Source organism: Aspergillus affinis (assembly GCF_023601865.1).
Source record: "Aspergillus affinis strain CMG 70 chromosome Unknown NODE_63_length_192884_cov_87_495086, whole genome shotgun sequence".
Classification (NCBI taxonomy): Eukaryota; Fungi; Ascomycota; class Eurotiomycetes; order Eurotiales; family Aspergillaceae; genus Aspergillus; species Aspergillus affinis.
In genome coordinates, this window is record NW_026515844.1 from 109,102 (window position 1) to 127,687 (window position 18,586).

Below are 18,586 nucleotides of genomic sequence, written 5' to 3' on the forward strand. Positions count from 1 at the left end.
GGAGGGCGGACGGGAGTGTGGTAATAGAATTTATCTTTATTTGGTTATCGATGGTTGCTCGAAGCCAGGGACATGTGCGCACATGTGCTACTGGTAAGGTGGCTAACGATGATATCACAGAGTGTCGATCCCTCGAACCCAATTTAAAGACCTTCCCCTTCCCATTCATCGTTTTACCCCTTTATCCGTTTTCTATACTACCCCAGAGACAACTCACGATACTCACAATGTCGTACGTTCCTCCTTGCAATCCCCAATTTACGCCAACTAACGGCAGACCAGGTCTACGTCTATTCTTAGCACGCTGGGTCTCCGCGCCGCTCCTGGCCAGCAGCAAGCGCCCAATCATGCGGCCGCCTACCTGATTGCGAACTTCCTATTCGCGTACGGCGTGCTCAGCACTCGACCGGCCAAGCGGATCCATCGAATTGACCACAACACGGCGCCGCGCGAGGACCTGACCAAGTACGGTGAGGCAGCGGTGAAATCGGGGAAGATCAGTCGCTCGACGCTGAACCGCCTCAAGCGTCAGGAAGCGGCGCATGCCAATTCTGTCGAGGGTTTTCCACTGCTTGTTGCGGGTAGTATGTCTTATCTTTTCTTTCCGATACTGTCATATTCACAGGAACGACTTTCTCCGTCGGGTTGGATGCTAACGGAGATACAATGATACAGTCCTCCTCGCCGTTCACGCTAACCTCCCGGCGGAGACCATCAACGGGATCGGAGCGTGGTACACACTCTCGCGCCTAGTGTATGCCATCAGTTATGTGTGGATCGAGTCGGAGACGTTGAGTTTCCTACGATCGTTGGCCTGGTGGTCGGGGAATATCAGCTGCCTCACGGCGTTGGTGCTGGCGGGGAAGAAGCTCTGAGCAGTGGGACAGATTAAATTGTGCTGGACCGAGGTTGGGAGGATTCAGGAAGCGAGCTCAAGTAGTTCGATAGAATTTTGCGGTTGTCTGGAAGAAGAAAGGAGTGCGAGGGGAATGTCGATCGCGAGAGAAAATGCCGAGGTTCGTTGGATGCCAGAGGCTCTCGTGTCCCCTACAGACCCAACTAGATAAACTGTGAGACGTCAATCTTCCACGTCCGAATCAATGCTACGGGACCTTTGATACTTATACCTTCCCCACACATCTGAATGTGGAAAATTGATTTTCCATCGAGGCATTCGATCTTCTTCCCCAATCCAATTTCTCCCCACACATCCTTGATTGGTGGAAGTATTAGCAACCTGCACGCACGGTGAAATTTCCTCCACAGAGCTTGATCACTACCCCAGGTCTTCGCCATCTCCGCATCATGGAGATATCAAGGATGATGCGATTCAAGCCCAAGTGGAGCTCTACCACGAATGCCGTGCCCTTGACAGCAGTTTTCTGGGATCCTACAGGCGGAGAAACTTGTTTGAAGTAGATTTTGCAGACCGCGTCGTGTCGTGCGATAGCAATGAAAGAAATGCCGGCCGGACAGGAGCAGGATAAACGAGGCCAGCCGGAGCAGCGCATTATAAATTTGTACCTCCCGACTCTCAAGCAAAGGAATCCAATCCAGCATCCCCTGAGCACAAGTTGATAGAGCACCTGCGCATTGAGCGAAAGGACCAATTGCACCATGAAATTCTTTCTCGCTGCGCTGTTTGCCAGCGTCGTCAGCAGTGCCGCGGTCAATGGCCTCATCCCCGGCGCCCACATCATTCCGGTCGGCGACCAGGCTGAGCTGAGACGCGTCGGGGCGCACCACCACAAGCACCGTGACCGTCGTACGGTGACGATTCGGTCGTCGCGCAACGATACGGATGATATCTCGTCGGATTTCCTATGGGGAATCAAGCGGGCGAATCGTGGTGGACGGCTGCTCCTGAAGAAGGGAGAGAAGTATGTGATTGGAAAGAAGCTAGACTTGACCTTCTTGGATAATATTGAGGTCCAATTGGATGGAGAGCTGAAGGTATGCGTTGATCGTATTGACTTATCTATCTACTTGATCGAAGTCTGACAGAAATTTATAGTTCACCGACGACGTGCCCTACTGGCAAGCGAACAACTTCTACTATGACTTCCAGAAATCCATCACCTTCTGGCGCTGGGGAGGTCAGGACATCAAGATATTTGGAAAGGGCGTGTTGAACGGCAATGGACAGCGATGGTATAATGAGTTCGCCGGCCAGGAGATCCTAGTAAGTACCCTGGAGGGGTGCCAATGGAGTCAGATGAGTCTAATGCATCCAGGATCCCAACAACGAGTACTACCGACCGATCCTCTTCCTCACCGAAAATGCGACTCGGGTCTCCGTCGAAGGCATCACGCAGCTCAACTCGCCATGTTGGACCAATTTCTTCATAAAGAGCAAGGATGTCTCGTTTGACAACGTGTATATCAATGCTTTCTCTACCAACGCTTCGGTATGGCCCTCTGTACAGTTTCCATGAGCTCGAGCTGTGTGTTCTAATGATATGAAACTAGGCACTACCCAAGAATAGCGATGGGTTTGACTCGTTAAATGTGGACGGTCTGAGTGTTACCAACACCAGGGTGAACGTCGGCGACGACTGCTTCTCGCCCAAGCCCAACACCACCAACATCTTCGTTCAGAATCTGTGGTGCAACGGCACGCACGGAGTTAGCATGGGCAGTATCGGACAATACCCTGGCGTGAAGGACATCATCGAGCATGCGTACATCGAGAACGTGACCTTGCTGAATGGACAGGTTAGTCTTTCCTGCCGCGCATGTGCTTCATCTTACAATCTCATACTGACGATACCAGAACGGCGCGCGTCTCAAGGCCTGGGCCGGCGAAAACGTCGGCTACGGTCGCATCAACAACATCACCTACAAGAACGTCCGCATCGAGAATACCGATAGCCCGCTTGTGCTCGATCAGTGCTACTTCAACATTGAGGCAGAGGAGTGTGCCGCATATCCGTCCCGGGTCAACGTGACCAACATTGTCTTCGACAACATTTACGGAACTTCGTCGGGCAAGAAGGGCGCCGTGGTGGCGGATCTCACCTGCTCGCCGAATTCAGTCTGCTCGGGAATCCGGCTGAATGATATCAACATCACCAGCCCGGCGGCCAGTTCGCCAGTGATTATTTGCGATGGAATCCAAGGTGACATTGGAGTGGAGTGCCAGTCGAGCAGCTCTTAGTTCAGACATTATCAAGCAAAGAATGTACAGCAAAGGAGTCCTTCTCCACCTTTACTCCGTCGCCTCGCAGTTTGACCCGTAGCACGATAGCATATCCAGCCCGATCAACCCAATCACATTCACCACCATTAAACGACATTCTCCAACGACCAATAATTCCCCTTCAAATAGCTGATGACAACACTCCTCTCTGAATCCGTGCATCTTGAGGACCCGGGGGCGCGTACCTTGCGCGCTCCCCTGCGCGCAGCCATCACAAGGACCTTGGGGGAAGCCCGGGCCTGCACCAATCATGGTCCCAATTATGAATAGTCGTCATGAGAGGAAACCTTGCGGACGAGACCTTGTATAGAAGTATAAAGGATCGAGCATGGATAGTTGCTCCCAAGGTTTTCATTTTTAGTATCTGTCTTCATCTCCTCTCTCTTTCTCTCACATACACACACCCTCTGAACTAGTCTTACCCGCACACGATGACCATCAATTCGGGCCCCGAAAAGATAGATTTCCCTGTTAATAGGGAAGCCCCTGGTGGGAAGAAAACGAGGCAGTTGCCTGTGACGCTGTTGTCGGGGTTTTTGGTAAGCCCCTTGTTCCCCTGTCCTAGTAGGTGGTGAGTGGATTGCATTGGAGAGAGAGACTGATGTGTCTTGGACAATAGGGAAGTGGAAAGACCACTTTATTGGAACACATTCTGCAATCGGACCATGGGTTCAAGATCGCGGTCATCGTGAATGATATGAGCAGGTATGTTGAACCGTCTTTCCTCCCATCCCAGCCGGCCATCTCATCATCTATGAGACCTTCTCATAACTCATGAACTTGGGAAACAGTTTGAACATCGACGCCACGCTCATCAAGAACCACCACGTCTCCCAAACAAAAGAGAACCTCATTCAGCTGCAGAACGGATGTATCTGCTGCACGCTGCGCGGGGATCTCCTCTCGGAGCTGGCGCAGCTGACGCGCCAGGACGACGTACAGTACGTGGTCATCGAGAGCACGGGCATCAGCGAGCCTATGCAAGTGGCCGAGACGTTCACGGCGGAGTTCAGTTCTGCAATGCTTGAAGCCGACGTGGCGGATGAAGAGGGTCGAAAGGTCTTGAATCAAATGTAACCTTCCCCTGTCCCTCCTATCCGACATCAGAACCATACCATCAAGAGTATAACTGCTAACACTGACCGTCCGAAAACAGAGTTGAACTGGGCGGTCTCCACACGCTCGCCAAGCTCGACACCACAGTCACGGTGATCGATGCATTCAACCTTCTCACAAACTTCGACACAGCCGAGTTCCTCTCCGACCGATACGGCGGGGACATCATACCGGAAGACGAGCGCACGATCTCCGACCTGATGGTCGACCAGATCGAGTTCGCCGACGTGATCATCACTAACAAGGTCGAGACGGTGGACCGAAAGACGCGGGAGCGTATCCGATCCTTGCTGCGGGTGCTCAATCCCGCCGCCAAGGTGCTGGAGACGAATTACTCGCGCGTCGACGTGAAAGAGATCCTGGACACCGGGCGGTTTGATTACCTCAAGGCGGCCTCGGGAGCGGGCTGGTTGCGCAGTCTGCACGAGATGACGAGAAGGGAGACGGCTAATGGCGAGAGGATGGCGCCGGTGCCGGAGACTGTCGAGTATGCTTTCATGCTTCCCCCCGCCCCTGCATTTTATAAGGTGGCATCTTCTAACGCGTATTAGATATGGGATCAACAATTTCGTATACACGGCGCGACGACCGTTCCATCCGCGTCGACTCTTCTCCCTCCTGCATGACAAGTTCATCCTCTTGCAGAGCTCCGGGGAAGAAGATGAAGATAAAGAAGAGGACGAGGACGAAAACGAAGCGGAGAGTGACGCCTCATCAGAAGCCTCGGACGATGAAATGGACGACTTCAACCAACAAGAACCCCAACTGATTCTGTCCAACAAACGGGCACACCCCGTCCTCGGGCCCATACTGCGCTCCAAAGGCTTCTACTGGATGGCCACGCGCCCCGATCAGTTCGGCGAATGGAGCCAGGCAGGTGGCATGTTGACCGTCGGGTGCGGCGGGCCCTGGTTCGCAGAGGTAGCGGACGAAGAGTGGCCGGAGGACGAGGACGTGCGGAAATCCATAGAGGCGGACTTCCAAGGTCGATGGGGAGATCGGCGACAAGAGATTGTGTTCATCGGGGAAGGAATCAATACTGAGGCCATTACCAAACTGTTGAACGACTGTTTGCTAGACGACGCAGACATGAAGAAGTGGGAGAAGGTCATGTCAAATGGAAAACTGTCTCATGGGGAGAGGCAGGAAAAGATGATGAAGATTTGGGAGGATGGATGGGAGGGATGGCCTGCGTTTGAGGACGAGGAAGACGAGGAGCCAGAACAGGAGAAAGTGACGGGGAAAGAGACGGCGCAGCGAGGCAAGCATCGCATCAGCGAGCATTTGGGACATGGAAACCACGGCCATAACCATAATCATCACGGGTCTTCGCACCCCAAGATGATCAAAGCATAAAAGCTCATATCAGGATAAGTCAAATTGGATCCATTAATACATCATCTAACAGGAAAGTCATTCAGGTATTACAAATTGATAGCAAGCCATAAAAGTCATGAAATCATTAAAAACCATCACCACCAATCCACTCTTTTCATTCTCAAATGCATACCCTCGACGGGCTTCGTAGTTACCGCGCCGGCGATATGAATCGTCTGCTTGGGATCCTGCATCTCGAACCGGAACCTACCCACAACGCCCGCCACCGCGCAGCGCAACTCCGCGCGAGCAAAGTCTTTGCCTATACACGCGCGCTGACCATGCAAGAAAGTGATCTGGGCGAAGTTGGTCGACGCGCCGCCCGTATGATTGACGGTACTGTTGCCGTTCTTGTCCGTATCGATCCAGCGATCGGGCCGGAACGTCTCACCGTCATCGCCCCAGAACTCCGGCGACCGGTTGGTGGCGTAAGGACAGAGGATGATGCGCGTGCCTTTGGGGACGTGTTTACCTGCCAAGGTAGTGTCGCGAATGGATTCGCGCAGCGTCACCGGTACCGTCGGATACAGGCGTAGAACTTCCTGGCAAACGCCGTTGAGCAGGGGCATGGATTCCAATTCTGACCAGGTGATGGGGTGGGACCCCGAGGGGATCTTTTCGCGGATTTCATCGCGCAGCCGATCTTGAATTTCCGGATTCAGGGTGAGCAGGTAGCAAGCCCAGGTGAAGGCGCTGGCGGTGGTTTCGTGCTGTGCATGATTTATTGAGTCAGTCAATTGGGCTTCCCATGAAGGGATAGTGTAAAGAACATACACCGGCCGCCAAGAATGTCAACATCTGATCGACCAGCTCGTCGTCCGTGAAGTCGCCACCAAGCATCATCGAGCCTAGGATATCGGCCTCAAGCTCCTTCGCCGTGGCGCCACTGGCCGTCATAGCGGCGCGCTTTTCATGCACGATGTCCTTGCAGAGATTGCGCAGAAACCCAGTTTCCTGAGCGACAACGCGATTCAGGCGCCAAGGAATACGGCGGGCGAACCACTGCGGCAGCACAAAATTGACGGCCAGAAAGGCCATTTTCTCCCGGGTGGGCTCCAAGATGGCCAGGAAGCTGTCAGCGACCTTGTTCTCGGGGTTCTGCAGGGAGCGAAAATCACGGCCCATGGCGGCGGGGCCGATAATGTCGAGGGTAAGACGGCTGTTTCAGATCAGCTGAGATTCCAGATCTCTTCATTTGGACGCAAGGGATGCTAGATCGAAGAAATGTACGTACCTGGCCCACACACTCATCTCGATCTTTCCTTCGCCACTGTCAGGATTGACCCCCTCCATCGGATTTAGTCGCATCTCGTTCTCCAGCTCGTCCATTAGCATGCCCGTCTTCTCCCACATCAGCGAGTACAGGGCGCGAATATTCTTGACGTGGAAGGACGGGGTCAGCGCCTTGCGTTGCTTCTTATGGGCACCGCCCTCGGATAAGATCAGACCGAAACCGATGATACGGGCCAGGAAGTCACGGGCGCGCCAGGGCTTCTCGAAGTCGTACGTGTGCGTGCTCATGATGTCCAGCAGGGCCTGATGGTTGGTGACCAACAAGTGACTCCTGTTAAGGACATCGCGAAAATGGATGAGACCTTCGTTAGGAATGGTTTTCATCCATTGCAGTGGCAGGCGACCGCGTGGGTCGTCAAAGATGATGCGGGCGTGATTGAAATTGCCCTATTTTTATTCGCATTAATGACTGTTACGTGTCAGATCTCAAGAAAAGAAATTGACTTACTCCCAAAGTAGGCAGGTGACGCAAAGGTGTCACAAAGAAAGGGTAGATGAGGACATTCCAGATCCCCAGGAGGACCATATTTAGGCCGAAGGAGGCTAGACAGAGGGTGCGAAAGGAAGCATCCAGAAGGACCGACCGCTGCAAAAGGTAGCCCTCGAGCAGAGAGAAGGCTAGGAGGAACAGCAACGAATCCATGATGGACAAATCGAGGGCGGATAGCTAAACCGAGAGAACGGAAATCCGGGGTAAAGAGAAGAGGAGAGGACCAAGTCTAATGGGCCTCCGGTCTCATTTATGAGACGGACCCCATTAAACCGGCCCGATTAAACGGATCCTATTTTGATGTTCTCATTAGTGGCAGGCCCCGCGGATCGACGGTGTTGACCTCGGCTGGGGATGAAGTGGAGTGAGAGAACAACGATGTAATCAGGATTCTTATGGTAGATGATTAGAAAATTCACCGACAATCCGCCAGAATGGGCTCGATAACATGTGCCTGGGATGCATGACGCAGGGATGTGCAAGGCGATCGATCGACAAGCGGGGCTCGTGCTGGACGAGAGAGAGAGAGAGGAAGAGAACATAAGAGAAGGGGAGGGGCAGGATGTCGAGAAAGGCAACGAGTGCGAGACTTCAGGCCGCAACCATGTGACCTGGCCAGCCCCTATTTCCTCCAGACATCCAGTTCATCATCCAGATTCCAGAGACCTGAATTTAGTCCACTCCAGTCTCCACCGTCCCCGCCGAATGATCCAAGTTCCAGCAGTACCTTCGCTCCTAGTGCCGATCGACACTCGCAACCCTTTCTATTTCGGGTAAAGTGGACTGCCAATACTTCACTCTGTCGCGAAGAGCTGCAAGACCGCCAGTGCTGGTGGATTAAACATGGGAGACTAGAATAAACGAAATGTCAGTCGCTCCACCGTGTCTATCATGAACTTCTTCAGGGTCTGGTCTCGCAAGCTCGGATACTTGCAGTCCTACCATGTGAGAACCTCGGCCACCAGCCGTGAATGAACTTCACTGGATCTTATATCTATCCGGGTAAACCCGTCCATACCTTCATTCCCGCCAAAGCAAGCTCATTCACCATGTCTCTTGATCAATCTCTCCAGTTTCTACGCCAGTGGGGTCAGACGGCTCTGTCGCATATGCCCCCCGAGGCGCAAAATGTTCTGCTGCACCCCGTCGTTCCCAAGGCGCTGGCCGTGTTAGTTGGGCTCGGGGTGGTGCGCCACACTAATCGCGCTTTGACACGATGGGCAGCGAATAACTGGCAGGGCGCTGGCCCCTGGCAGCCTGCGCGCGAGCTGGTTCTCATCACCGGGGGGTGTAGCGGCATCGGCAAGCAGGTCGTGGATGATTTGGCGCCGACGGGGGTGCGCATTGTGATCCTGGACATTCAGGAGCCTACCTCTAAATTACGTGAGTCGTTGCTTGTGACTTGCCGGAACAATAGCAAAACTAACAGACCTATCCAGCTGCCAATGCCACCTTCTACAAGGCCGACATCACATCCTCGGCTAGCATCGCTGCCGTCGCCGAGAAGATTCGTTCGGCGCACGGCGATCCCACGGTGCTGGTCAACAACGCCGGCGTGGGTACCGATGGCACTATTCTCGATGAGCCCGAAGCCAAGATTCGCCAGACCTTTGAGGTCAACACCATCTCGCACTTTCTCATGGTGCGCGAGTTTCTGCCTAGTATGGTAAAGCAGAACCACGGTCACGTCATTACCATCGCCAGCATGGCCAGTTTCGTCGCGCAGGGCGAGATTGTGGATTACTGCTGCTCTAAGGCCAGTGCGCTCGCCTTCCACGAGGGACTGGGCCAGGAGCTGCGGTTTTGGTACAAAGCGCCGAAGGTGCGCACTAGGTGAGTTACTTCCCTTATGGCCCTTATGGTGTAGGCCGAGAGAGAGACTGACGAACAAAACAGCGTGATTCATCCCCTCTGGGTGCGCACCCCTATGATCAAGCAATTGACCGACGCCGGCAACAAATTCCGTCAGCCCATCTTGACCCCCGAGATGGTGTCGGCCGCTGTGGTCAAGCAGATCTTAACGCAGAGCAGTGGTCAGGTAATCCTGCCCAACCATCTCATGCCTATTTCATTAGTGCGCGCCCTCCCCTCGTGGCTGCAAGACTTCGTCCGGAACACCGGGTCGAAGAACCTGAAGCAGGTACGCGAGTGGACGGCGGCGCAGGGATTGTAACTATGAGAATAATGTATATAGAAGCCATGAGTTTGATGATTCCTTGTATTGATTATAATATCTTTTGTTTTCATATGATGGTTAGAATTAATAGTATATAATAATCATATCGTGCTTAGTATGAATCCTCACTTGCAAAAGCATTGGACTTGAGTTCGTTATTATCATTATCTTAATCTCTATTTTATCTATGTCTGCGATTCCTATAGCCTCACAATCTTTGTGGATATAGCAGGCGGACAGTAAAGACTCCAATTAAGAAGAAAATACAAACCAAATATTCAAGAGATATATACAAATGTATTATACGTACACCTTATAGAACCTCCCTTAACCAGCTCTTCACGCTCTTCCCTTGCGCCGTCTCCGTCTGATCTCCCAAGTACAGATTATAAATGGGAGCTACGTGGCCCTCTCTCTCGCCGACGCAGAACTCCACTCGCTCAAATCCTTGCCGGAACTTATCCACAAACTCGCTAATGATCGGCAACAGGATCTCGCTGCCACCGGCACACACCAACACCCTCTCCACGGGGAATTCGGCATACCAGTCCGTCGGCGCTGTAGACAGATCCGTGTAGAAGTCCCTTTTGGCGGTGCCCAGATACGCACTGGCCCAGGGCCCCGCCACCGCGGGGGTAATCAGATCGCCGCGCGAATCGATCTCCTCGCCCGTGTAGTCGGTATTCATACTCACCCAGGGTGCGATCATAATGGCACCACCCAACTTGGCCTCAGCGGGCAGCGCTACCGGGGCAATTGCGGGATGCGTATGTGCCAGATGCGAGAGCACGCCACCGACGAGATTCCCGCCGGCGGAGTCCCCGCCTAGCAGGATCTGCGCGGGCGCGTAGCCCTGGTCCAGCACGTAGCGCACTGCTTCGACGGCCTGACGCAGCTGCGTGGGATACGTGGCCTTGGGTGCTAACGTGTAGGTGAGGCTGAAGACGGCCAGGCTTTTACCTGCGCGACGAGCGTCGGCGGTCAGGCGCGCGAAGAAGTGAAAGTAGCCGACGTTGGCGGGCAGGGCGAACCCGCCGCCATGGAACCACACCAGGACTTTGGTGTCACTGGAGGGAGGAGAGGACGCAGGGCGCGACCCAATCCAATGACCCAGGGCGTCATGCGGCAGGGTCACGGTCTCCGGGGCGATGCGCGAGCGGCGCACGTAGCGCTCGTAGATGCGGTTGGAGGGCGGCAGCACCGTCTGCATCTGTGCCACCGAGAGGCGGGCAGTCGCCTTGCGGAAGGCGGCGTAACCTACATGAAGCAGGAGGGTAGGTGGATGAGCGGACGAGCGCCAGAGACCGGAGATGATGGCCCAGGCGACGGTGAGAACGATGGAGAGCAGGGCGGGCACAAAGTCTAGCTTTTCCACGAGGGACAACATGTTGACGTTGAACACGGGGAACGAAGATGTGAGAGGGGGAAGTGACACATGTGCGACGGAGGATATATAGTATAGAGTACAGAGGCCATGGTACATGGTACATGGGACCGAGTATAGAGTACCGAGTAGTATACGGAGTACCTTAGAAGAAAGTTAGGGTTGCCGCGACATGTGAGCTCGCACTGGTTGCCGCATTGGGTAAGGATGGACGGGTGGAGCAGGCCTTCACCAGGGAAAGACTTGATGAAGATGGGCGATCGTCACCTCCGGTTCTTCGGTCGTCTCAATCTTCGGTCGGTATAATAATCTCCCCTTTTTCCTCGGTCTTTCCCCAGACTTCTCCTCGCCGCCTCGCGACCGTTTCTGTTTTGGGTAACCGAGGCATGTGTCTCGCTTCTGCACCTATTTTCATGCGTCCTGGCCTGGGTCTATCAACCCTTGTATAAAAATGCCTTCATCTCCTCGCAATCCTTGTTCGTCATTGTTGTCGCATTGTACATGTCTCACCATTCAAACCTTGCTTGATTGATCCATAAGAACCATGGAAGACTTTGACGTTATCATCGTTGGTGCTGGCATCTCCGGCATCAACGCCGCCTACCGGCTCCAGTCTCAATATCCCAACTTGCGATATGCCATCTTAGAAGCTCGCAGCAATCTCGGCGGTACCTGGGATCTCTTCCGCTACCCGGGTATCCGCTCCGACTCAGACCTGTTCACCTTCGGATTCGAGTGGCATCCCTGGGACCAAGGCTGTCCCATCGCCGACGGCCGGCTCATCGTGCAATACCTGCACAACGCTGCCGAGAAACACGGCATCGACAAGAAGATCCGCTACCAGCACCAGCTATTGGGGGCAGATTGGTCATCGGCCGACCAGAATTGGTCGCTGAGCGTCGACCACGACGGCCAGACGCACTCGCTGACGACGCGATTCCTGGTCTTCGGCACCGGCTACTACGACTACAACCGGCCGCTGGAGGTCGACATCCCCAACCTGGAGGCTTTCCAGGGACAGACCATTCACCCGCAGTTCTGGCCCGAGGACCTCGACTACGCCGACAAGAAGGTGGTCATCATCGGTAGCGGTGCCACCGCCATCACGCTCCTCCCCAAGATGGCCGAGAAGGCCGAGCATGTCACGATGCTGCAGCGCAGTCCCACCTACATCCTGTCGCTGCCCAACAAACGCCGCCCCTTGCTCAGCTACTTGCTGCCCACCACGTTTTTCCGCCGGCTGCAGCGTGTCAACTGGATGATCACCTCGCGCCTATTCTTCCTTTTCTGCCAAGCCCTCCCCGCCGTGGCCTGTTGGATTCTCCGCCGCAGAGTCTCCAGCCAGCTGCCTGCCCACATCCCCTTCGATCCGCACTTCCGCCCGCGCTATAACCCCTGGGACCAGCGACTCTGCGTGTCACCCGACGGCGACTTCTTCCAGAGCCTACACACCGGGCGCGCCGGCGTCAAGACCGACACCATCCGACAAGTCACGCCCACGGGCATCGAGCTGAACTCGGGCGAGACGCTGGACGCCGATATCATTGTCACGGCGACAGGACTGCGATTACAGATCGCCGGTGGGGCATCGCTGACCGTCGATGGCATCCCGCAGCACATCCCGGAGAAGCACCTGTGGCGCGGCATGATGCTGCAGGACGTACCAAACGCTTTGTGCATCATCGGCTACACCAACGCCTCGTGGACCCTGGGTGCCGACGCCACCGCGCACTTCCTGGTGCGGCTGGTGCGCGAGCTGGACGAGCGCGGCGCAAAGGCCGCTGTGCCACGACTCGACGGCGCGCAGCGCAAATCCCTTCAGCCGCGCCGCCTGCTCAATCTCAAATCGACGTACGTGACCAGCGCCGAGCGCGATCTACCCAAGACGGCGGATCGGGGCCCTTGGGTGCCGCGGGACAATTATCTGGACGACATCAAGTTCGCGAAGAAGGGGCGGATTGACGAGAGCATGGAGTTTACGGGGGAGGCGAAGAAGCTGTTGTAGTATGTACGTACTAATATGAGGATATAAGGAGGTGTTGATATTAGATCTGGCGTTGCTTTTTTCTTTTTCTTCTTTCATTTCCTGATGTGAATGATTTCCCCTTTCTTTTCATGAGACGATTGACATGAAATGGAGTACGTGTTATGTTAGCAGGGTATGATATGAATACAATATATGAAATGAATCCATCTCACGCCAGAGATCAATGTAACCCCGTATACCTATTAGCAATAAAGCCTCGGCACTTGAACTCCGCCATTCCTTCGCATTCCGCAACTTCCCCGCATTTCCACCAGACAGTCTAATTTAATTTAAAAATGCGCTAAGAATGACGGAGATGAGTTTCCATTACACATGGATTGGTTTCCCGTGGATGGCGGAACTCTATTTGATTTATTTATTTTCCCTTTTCCGGGGAAGCACAAAAAGGAGGGATCCGTGCGGGGGAAGAAGGGTCCAAAGGACTAAATTTAGTTGACCTGGATTTGGGCACAACATTTATTGGGTGGCTGGGAGGTGGCTGCTTTCACTCTTGACTTTCAGTTGTGCCTGCGGATGTTCATGGATATTTTGGATTTTCACCTAATATCGAGACGGTGTGGGCTAGACTCCTTTTCTAGACGAGTAAAAATAAATCGGAGACAGTGGCACAGCGAGAGAATTAGATAGGTATATAGAGCGTTCTGCTCACGACTCCGTATGTCCATTGATGGGTATTCAAACGTTTTTATTACATATTATCCAGCGTACGTGCGTAACCCGTCCCGATCCGTTCACATCGGATTCTTCGTCACATGGCAATTAGAACAAAAAGGAAATGTAAAAAAAGGAGATTACAGCGCCTCCTCGTCGCCCTTGACGCCCGATCCTTGGTACTGACTTTTCTTCAAGTTGTTCAGGCGATCCTCTTCGGCGTCCAGCTTGTAGTTGCTCAACCAGAAACCAACGCCGCCAACGAAGGCCAGGATGGCTACGACAGTGTAGTTCCATACTAGCAGGGGATCCACCGACAGACTGACAAGAGCCTGTCCGATGGCCGAGGAGATGGCGTTCATGAACAGCGCGACGGCCTGCACCAGCGAACGCATGTTGCGCGGGGCCTTGGTGAAGGCGTACTCGAGCGAGGTGACGGAGGCGAAGATCTCCGAGATACCGCCCAGCACGTAGGTCAGCGCCTGCACCCAGACGGAGATGGGCGAGTGCTTGTTCAGCTCGTCCAGGCAGTAGTTGGCCTCCTTGCCGCAGTCTCCCAGCTTGTAGATGTAGTGCTGCGTCACGGCGGCCGCGACCATGGACAGCGTGGCCATCATGAAACCGGCCGTGATACGCTTCAGGGGGGTGAACTTGATGCCCATGCGGCGCAGTCCCGGGTAGAAGACCTGGTCCATGATGGGGATGGCGATGATGAGCGACAGGGGGTTAAGGTTGTTGATGATGTCGTTGGGGACGCCGCCCAGTCGCATGGTGGCAGCCTGCGAGGTCAGATTGTTCAACATCTGGTTGTATGCCAGCCCTGTCGAAGCGTCAGTCAGCCTTCCATCCAGCCTGTAGGTTGTCAAGACCAAGAATACGTACAGTAAAGAGGGTACCACAAGAACACCGTGCAGGCCTTGAGACCACGGGCCACCTCGTCAACCCACTCGTCGTCGAAGACCATCCATGCGGGCTTGTTGGGGCCCAGCGCAGAGGGCTTGACGGGCTCCCAGAAGGGCGTAGGGTTCTTGATGAACCTATAAGGATTAAAATTAGCCTGCGCCTCCCCTATCACTGGGGGGGGGGAGATACTCACATGCGGGCAGGGTTCAGCGACCAACGACCCTTCATGGCCATCTTCCAGACGCGGAAGGCCTGCAGGTAAACGGAACCGGTCGGCTTGACGTGGTTGTATTTGTTGCGGCACAGGAAGAGCACCGCGGGGCAGCACATGAACATAATGGTAGGCAGGAAGTACGACAGCCAGAATCCGACGTATTTCTCGGCGTAGACCATGCTGACCTGACCCAGGATGGAGCCGATGTTGATCATCAGGTAGAAGTACAGGTAGATTCGCGATACGGTGGCGGCGGGGTCCACGATAACGCGCTCACCCGACTGCAATGTCTTGATGTAGGGTTGATCCTGGCGATATTGTTCGGCAATCAAGGTAGAGATGTTGGATCTATGCGGTCGAGTTAGTTCTGCCGTCCCATGGACTCTCCAGGGCTAATCCTTACTTGAAACCACCCGTTCCCACACCCATGATGATGAGACCGACGGCGAAACATCCAATGGCCCCGTTGGGGTTGGAGATGACTTGGGGAATGGAGGAGATGATAAGAATGGTGTGACCGAGTAAGGCGGCCGCAATCGACCACATGATGGTATTGAAACGTCCCAGGTGTTGATCGGCGACGTAGGCACCGACCAAAGGCATGACGTACGACCAGAAGGAGTTGACTGCATCCGTTAGAAACGGGTTTCTACTTGGCTCGCTCCGGAGAGGCGAGGGACTTACACAGAGTCAGACCGGTCGACGCCTGTTGACCCATCCCCAGAGCTCCGGGCACGCTGTGATCGTAACCGGCACCGGTGGTAGAACCTTCCGGCAGGGGACGCTGAATAAAGTTGACGACTGCAAAAGTGATTTCCATGGTTAGCGCAACTGTGATGGCCGGACAAAGAGTGGATGAGGGGACACGATTTGGGGCAGACGTACAAACCGCAGTGGTTCCATAGTAGGAGAAACGCTCGCAGAGTTCGACAAATGCCACGGTGTAAGCGGTCCAGGGAATGGGGCCCGCAACGCGACGCAGGTCTACCAGCTCGGCGTCGGTGGGCAGCTCGTGGTGCAGGTGAGCATCGTCGCCTCCGGTGAAGGAGCCGGTCACTTCCTTGGACGCGGGGACTTCTTGGATGCTGGGTGAGATGGCGAGCTCCTTATCGAGCGACTTCTTCTCGTGAGCTTCATGGGCGGCCACGTGGGATCGGGCGACCTCCATGACATCGGCGGGATCTGAGGCATTCATGGTGCCGCGGGGAGTAGACAGCGATCGGATCTACAGTAGACGGGGTGGAGTCGTCTAGAGAAATAAGAAAGGGAAGAAAAGAGGAGGCCGGGAGGAAGGACGACAGAAGAGGAAGGGATGAGACTTTAATAGCCCGTCGAGAATCGAACAGCGTCGGGGGGGAGAGGGGGGGGTGGGAGAGGCGCATCCAGGAAAAAGGGAAGAAGGTCGCCGCAGCTAGCAATCCGGGCTGGTTATCGCGTGCCACAACACCTACCCAATGGGGAGGCCCAATCAGCCGGTGGAAATTAATTTATCAACAATCGGAATTATCAAGAGTCAGGCAGCTTCCTATCGGCTGGTCTCCTCCGCTAAAGACTGACTAGCGGCCTTTTGTCTGGCGGCGGATTGCACCACCGTGGCCACCAACCAGGGGACGAAGAGTCTGAGACGATGGCCATGTAACCGTTGGTAGCCGTGCTTGTGCTTGTCTTTCTCCTCTTTTTCCTTTGCTTTTTCTTTTGGTGTTCGAATTTGTTGATTTATCTTTTTACCTTTCGGAAGGAGAACCAGAAGCGGGCTAATCGCTTCTTGGCGCATTTGGACAGGCGAGGAGTGGCACTCCGGAGGACTCTGGGCACGACTAGAAGTCTATGAAGTTTCGGGCCTAACCGACGCATGAGCAGTGAGCGATAAGCGGAAGAGACCAAGGCGGCATAGCGGGCCTTGGCGGGGGCTTGAGGGGCGTGGGGCAAGACGGGGGATTGGACGAGGGAGCAGTGGCGGAAATAAGCACGGGGCTTGGCACGGACCTTGGCTGGTAATCTGGAATGCAACCCTACCGCTTGGCTGATAGGAGGGGGGCCAATCACCGTCCCCTTGGCCATGTGGTTGAGGTCCCTTCCCCAGATAGACCCCCGTCCAAACCGGGCCCAGAGCTGGACGACCGGCGGGCCTCCATCGCGCCATCTCGCCGCCAGATCACTATCTACTCTGACGGTAAAAGAAAGAAAGATCCGACTCCACCCGCGCATATCAATCAGTCCCTGGATATAGCGCCTTATCGGGATCCAATCCCATGTCAGCCAGGTCCAGCCCGGTCGAAGGTACACGATGGACACGGTGTGTATGTTGGCCTTGCCACCCTGATAAGGACTGGTCGTCCCCATAGAGTTTCCTGGAGGAGGAGGGAGGAAGACAGGGAGCTGTCCAGGTTACCCCGTACACGGAGTGGATGAGGGCGCATTAGGTGCGCGCTATTACTAACAGGAACTGCTCTGATAGCTTGTCGCAGGGTCCAGGATCGGGCATTAAATTAAAATCACCACCCTAGACCCTTTCCAGACATGTCGGAGATATCTCGAGCGGTTCCATTCCTTCTGGCCCCTGTCAGGAGAATGACCTCTCGTACTACCTGACCTGGCTGACAGTCTGACTCTCAATAATAAACCTAATATCAGCATTCATTGACATTGACTATTGACTACTGTATCTACACCCCAACCGGGACTAGTCCTCACCCTCCCTATCGCAGACCCTGCAGCTCATTCGATTTTATCGCCGAACTCGCGGTTCTTCCGTGCGTTGCCTTCCAGCCCGAACATCACCTCCCCCATGCCCGGAATCTGCATGTCGAACGTGTCGCGCACCACCGCGTACTGGTAGTACCCGCATCGCGCGATCGGCTGCGTCTTGCGCACGTCCAGGATGCCGTCTGTCAGCACCTCGTCCTTGATATGGACCGCCACCACCCGCGCGATAATCACGTCTACCGTGCCCATAGGCGGATTACCGGGTAAGCGCACGGTGGAGTGGTAGCGACACTCGAACTTGACCGGGGACTCTTCCACCATGGGCGCCTGGACCAGTCGGGCTGCCTCCTTGTGCACCCCCGCCTGCCCGAACTCGTCGACTCCGTAGGGGAACTGCTGGGCCGAGATGTTGACCGCCTCGCGCAGATCCCAGGTGGCCAGGTTCCAGACGAACTCGCCCGTCGCCTCAGCGTTGACCACCGTATCCTTGCGGCTGCCGTCGGCCGTCTGGTTGGACGAGAACATCACGTACGGCGGGTCAAACGTGAGATTGTTGAATTGCGAGTACGGCGCCAGGTTGGCTTGGCCGTCCTTGCTTTGTGTCGAGATCCACCCAATCGGTCGCGGAATGACACATGCCTTAGAACGTGTAAGTCATTAGTTATCTGGTCCCTCCGTCGTATGCGACGTTCTGCTCCTTCTCCGTCTCTTACCTTGAAGGGATCCCGCGGCAGGTTGTGTTCGGTCACGCCGGGCTCGTAAAACATACTGGCAGCTGACGGGGTAGGGTGGCAATGTTTATGCTTTGTGCGTTACACTGCAATGATCGGTTCTGTACGACCTCGCTTCTCCTGGGGATTCATAGGTTAATAAATACTCGATGGTTGCACAGTACAAGAGACAAGCATCAAGTTGCCCCCTCTCCAGCTCCCGCTCAACTCCCGACAAAACGTCCCGAGTCCCACCAGTCCCACTCGTGGGGACCGAGCGCCCGAACCCTCCGAACTATACGGAGTACGCTTCTGCAAAT

At 54.8% G+C, this 18,586-nt stretch overlaps 9 protein-coding genes across 9 annotated transcripts; 5 read left to right on the forward strand and 4 right to left on the reverse strand.

Moving 5' to 3' along the window:
- Nucleotides 1-227: 227 nt before the first annotated feature.
- On the forward strand, nucleotides 228-875 carry KD926_009102 (MAPEG family protein; the record flags this gene model as incomplete). Its single annotated transcript, XM_053101704.1, has 3 exons — nucleotides 228-232; nucleotides 283-584; nucleotides 676-875. 3 exons carry the CDS (start codon nucleotides 228-230, stop codon nucleotides 873-875), a joined length of 507 nt encoding a protein of 168 aa, XP_052954740.1.
- A 742-nt stretch (nucleotides 876-1,617) lies between these two features.
- Nucleotides 1,618-3,157, forward strand: pgxB (putative extracellular exo-polygalacturonase; the record flags this gene model as incomplete). The annotated part of the gene is made up of 5 exons (XM_053101705.1): nucleotides 1,618-1,953; nucleotides 2,015-2,182; nucleotides 2,235-2,408; nucleotides 2,470-2,715; nucleotides 2,774-3,157. The coding sequence occupies 5 exons, from the start codon at nucleotides 1,618-1,620 to the stop codon at nucleotides 3,155-3,157; spliced, it is 1,308 nt and encodes a 435-aa protein (XP_052954741.1).
- A 473-nt stretch (nucleotides 3,158-3,630) lies between these two features.
- KD926_009104 (CobW domain protein) lies at nucleotides 3,631-5,671 on the forward strand (the record flags this gene model as incomplete). Its single annotated transcript, XM_053101706.1, has 5 exons — nucleotides 3,631-3,738; nucleotides 3,819-3,904; nucleotides 3,991-4,272; nucleotides 4,356-4,802; nucleotides 4,867-5,671. The coding sequence occupies 5 exons, from the start codon at nucleotides 3,631-3,633 to the stop codon at nucleotides 5,669-5,671; spliced, it is 1,728 nt and encodes a 575-aa protein (XP_052954742.1).
- Nucleotides 5,672-5,787: 116 nt separating this feature from the next.
- On the reverse strand, nucleotides 5,788-7,628 carry KD926_009105 (cytochrome P450; the record flags this gene model as incomplete). Its single annotated transcript, XM_053101707.1, has 4 exons — nucleotides 5,788-6,402; nucleotides 6,467-6,851; nucleotides 6,927-7,372; nucleotides 7,434-7,628. The coding sequence occupies 4 exons, from the start codon at nucleotides 7,626-7,628 to the stop codon at nucleotides 5,788-5,790; spliced, it is 1,641 nt and encodes a 546-aa protein (XP_052954743.1).
- An 896-nt stretch (nucleotides 7,629-8,524) lies between these two features.
- Nucleotides 8,525-9,648, forward strand: KD926_009106 (hydroxysteroid 17-beta dehydrogenase 11; the record flags this gene model as incomplete). The annotated part of the gene is made up of 3 exons (XM_053101708.1): nucleotides 8,525-8,858; nucleotides 8,915-9,308; nucleotides 9,372-9,648. The coding sequence occupies 3 exons, from the start codon at nucleotides 8,525-8,527 to the stop codon at nucleotides 9,646-9,648; spliced, it is 1,005 nt and encodes a 334-aa protein (XP_052954744.1).
- Nucleotides 9,649-9,964: 316 nt separating this feature from the next.
- KD926_009107 (lipase/thioesterase family protein) lies at nucleotides 9,965-11,038 on the reverse strand (the record flags this gene model as incomplete). Its single annotated transcript, XM_053101709.1, has 1 exon — nucleotides 9,965-11,038. One exon carries the CDS (start codon nucleotides 11,036-11,038, stop codon nucleotides 9,965-9,967), a length of 1,074 nt encoding a protein of 357 aa, XP_052954745.1.
- Nucleotides 11,039-11,579: 541 nt separating this feature from the next.
- On the forward strand, nucleotides 11,580-13,040 carry KD926_009108 (flavin-containing monooxygenase; the record flags this gene model as incomplete). The annotated part of the gene is made up of 1 exon (XM_053101711.1): nucleotides 11,580-13,040. The coding sequence occupies one exon, from the start codon at nucleotides 11,580-11,582 to the stop codon at nucleotides 13,038-13,040; it is 1,461 nt and encodes a 486-aa protein (XP_052954746.1).
- Nucleotides 13,041-13,873: 833 nt separating this feature from the next.
- On the reverse strand, nucleotides 13,874-17,193 carry KD926_009109 (putative MFS peptide transporter; the record flags this gene model as incomplete). The annotated part of the gene is made up of 7 exons (XM_053101712.1): nucleotides 13,874-14,553; nucleotides 14,616-14,770; nucleotides 14,830-15,198; nucleotides 15,254-15,476; nucleotides 15,535-15,651; nucleotides 15,736-16,075; nucleotides 16,579-17,193. 7 exons carry the CDS (start codon nucleotides 17,191-17,193, stop codon nucleotides 13,874-13,876), a joined length of 2,499 nt encoding a protein of 832 aa, XP_052954747.1.
- A 375-nt stretch (nucleotides 17,194-17,568) lies between these two features.
- Nucleotides 17,569-18,323, reverse strand: KD926_009110 (flavin reductase family protein; the record flags this gene model as incomplete). The annotated part of the gene is made up of 2 exons (XM_053101713.1): nucleotides 17,569-18,195; nucleotides 18,270-18,323. 2 exons carry the CDS (start codon nucleotides 18,321-18,323, stop codon nucleotides 17,569-17,571), a joined length of 681 nt encoding a protein of 226 aa, XP_052954748.1.
- Between the last annotated feature and the right edge of the window lie 263 nt (nucleotides 18,324-18,586).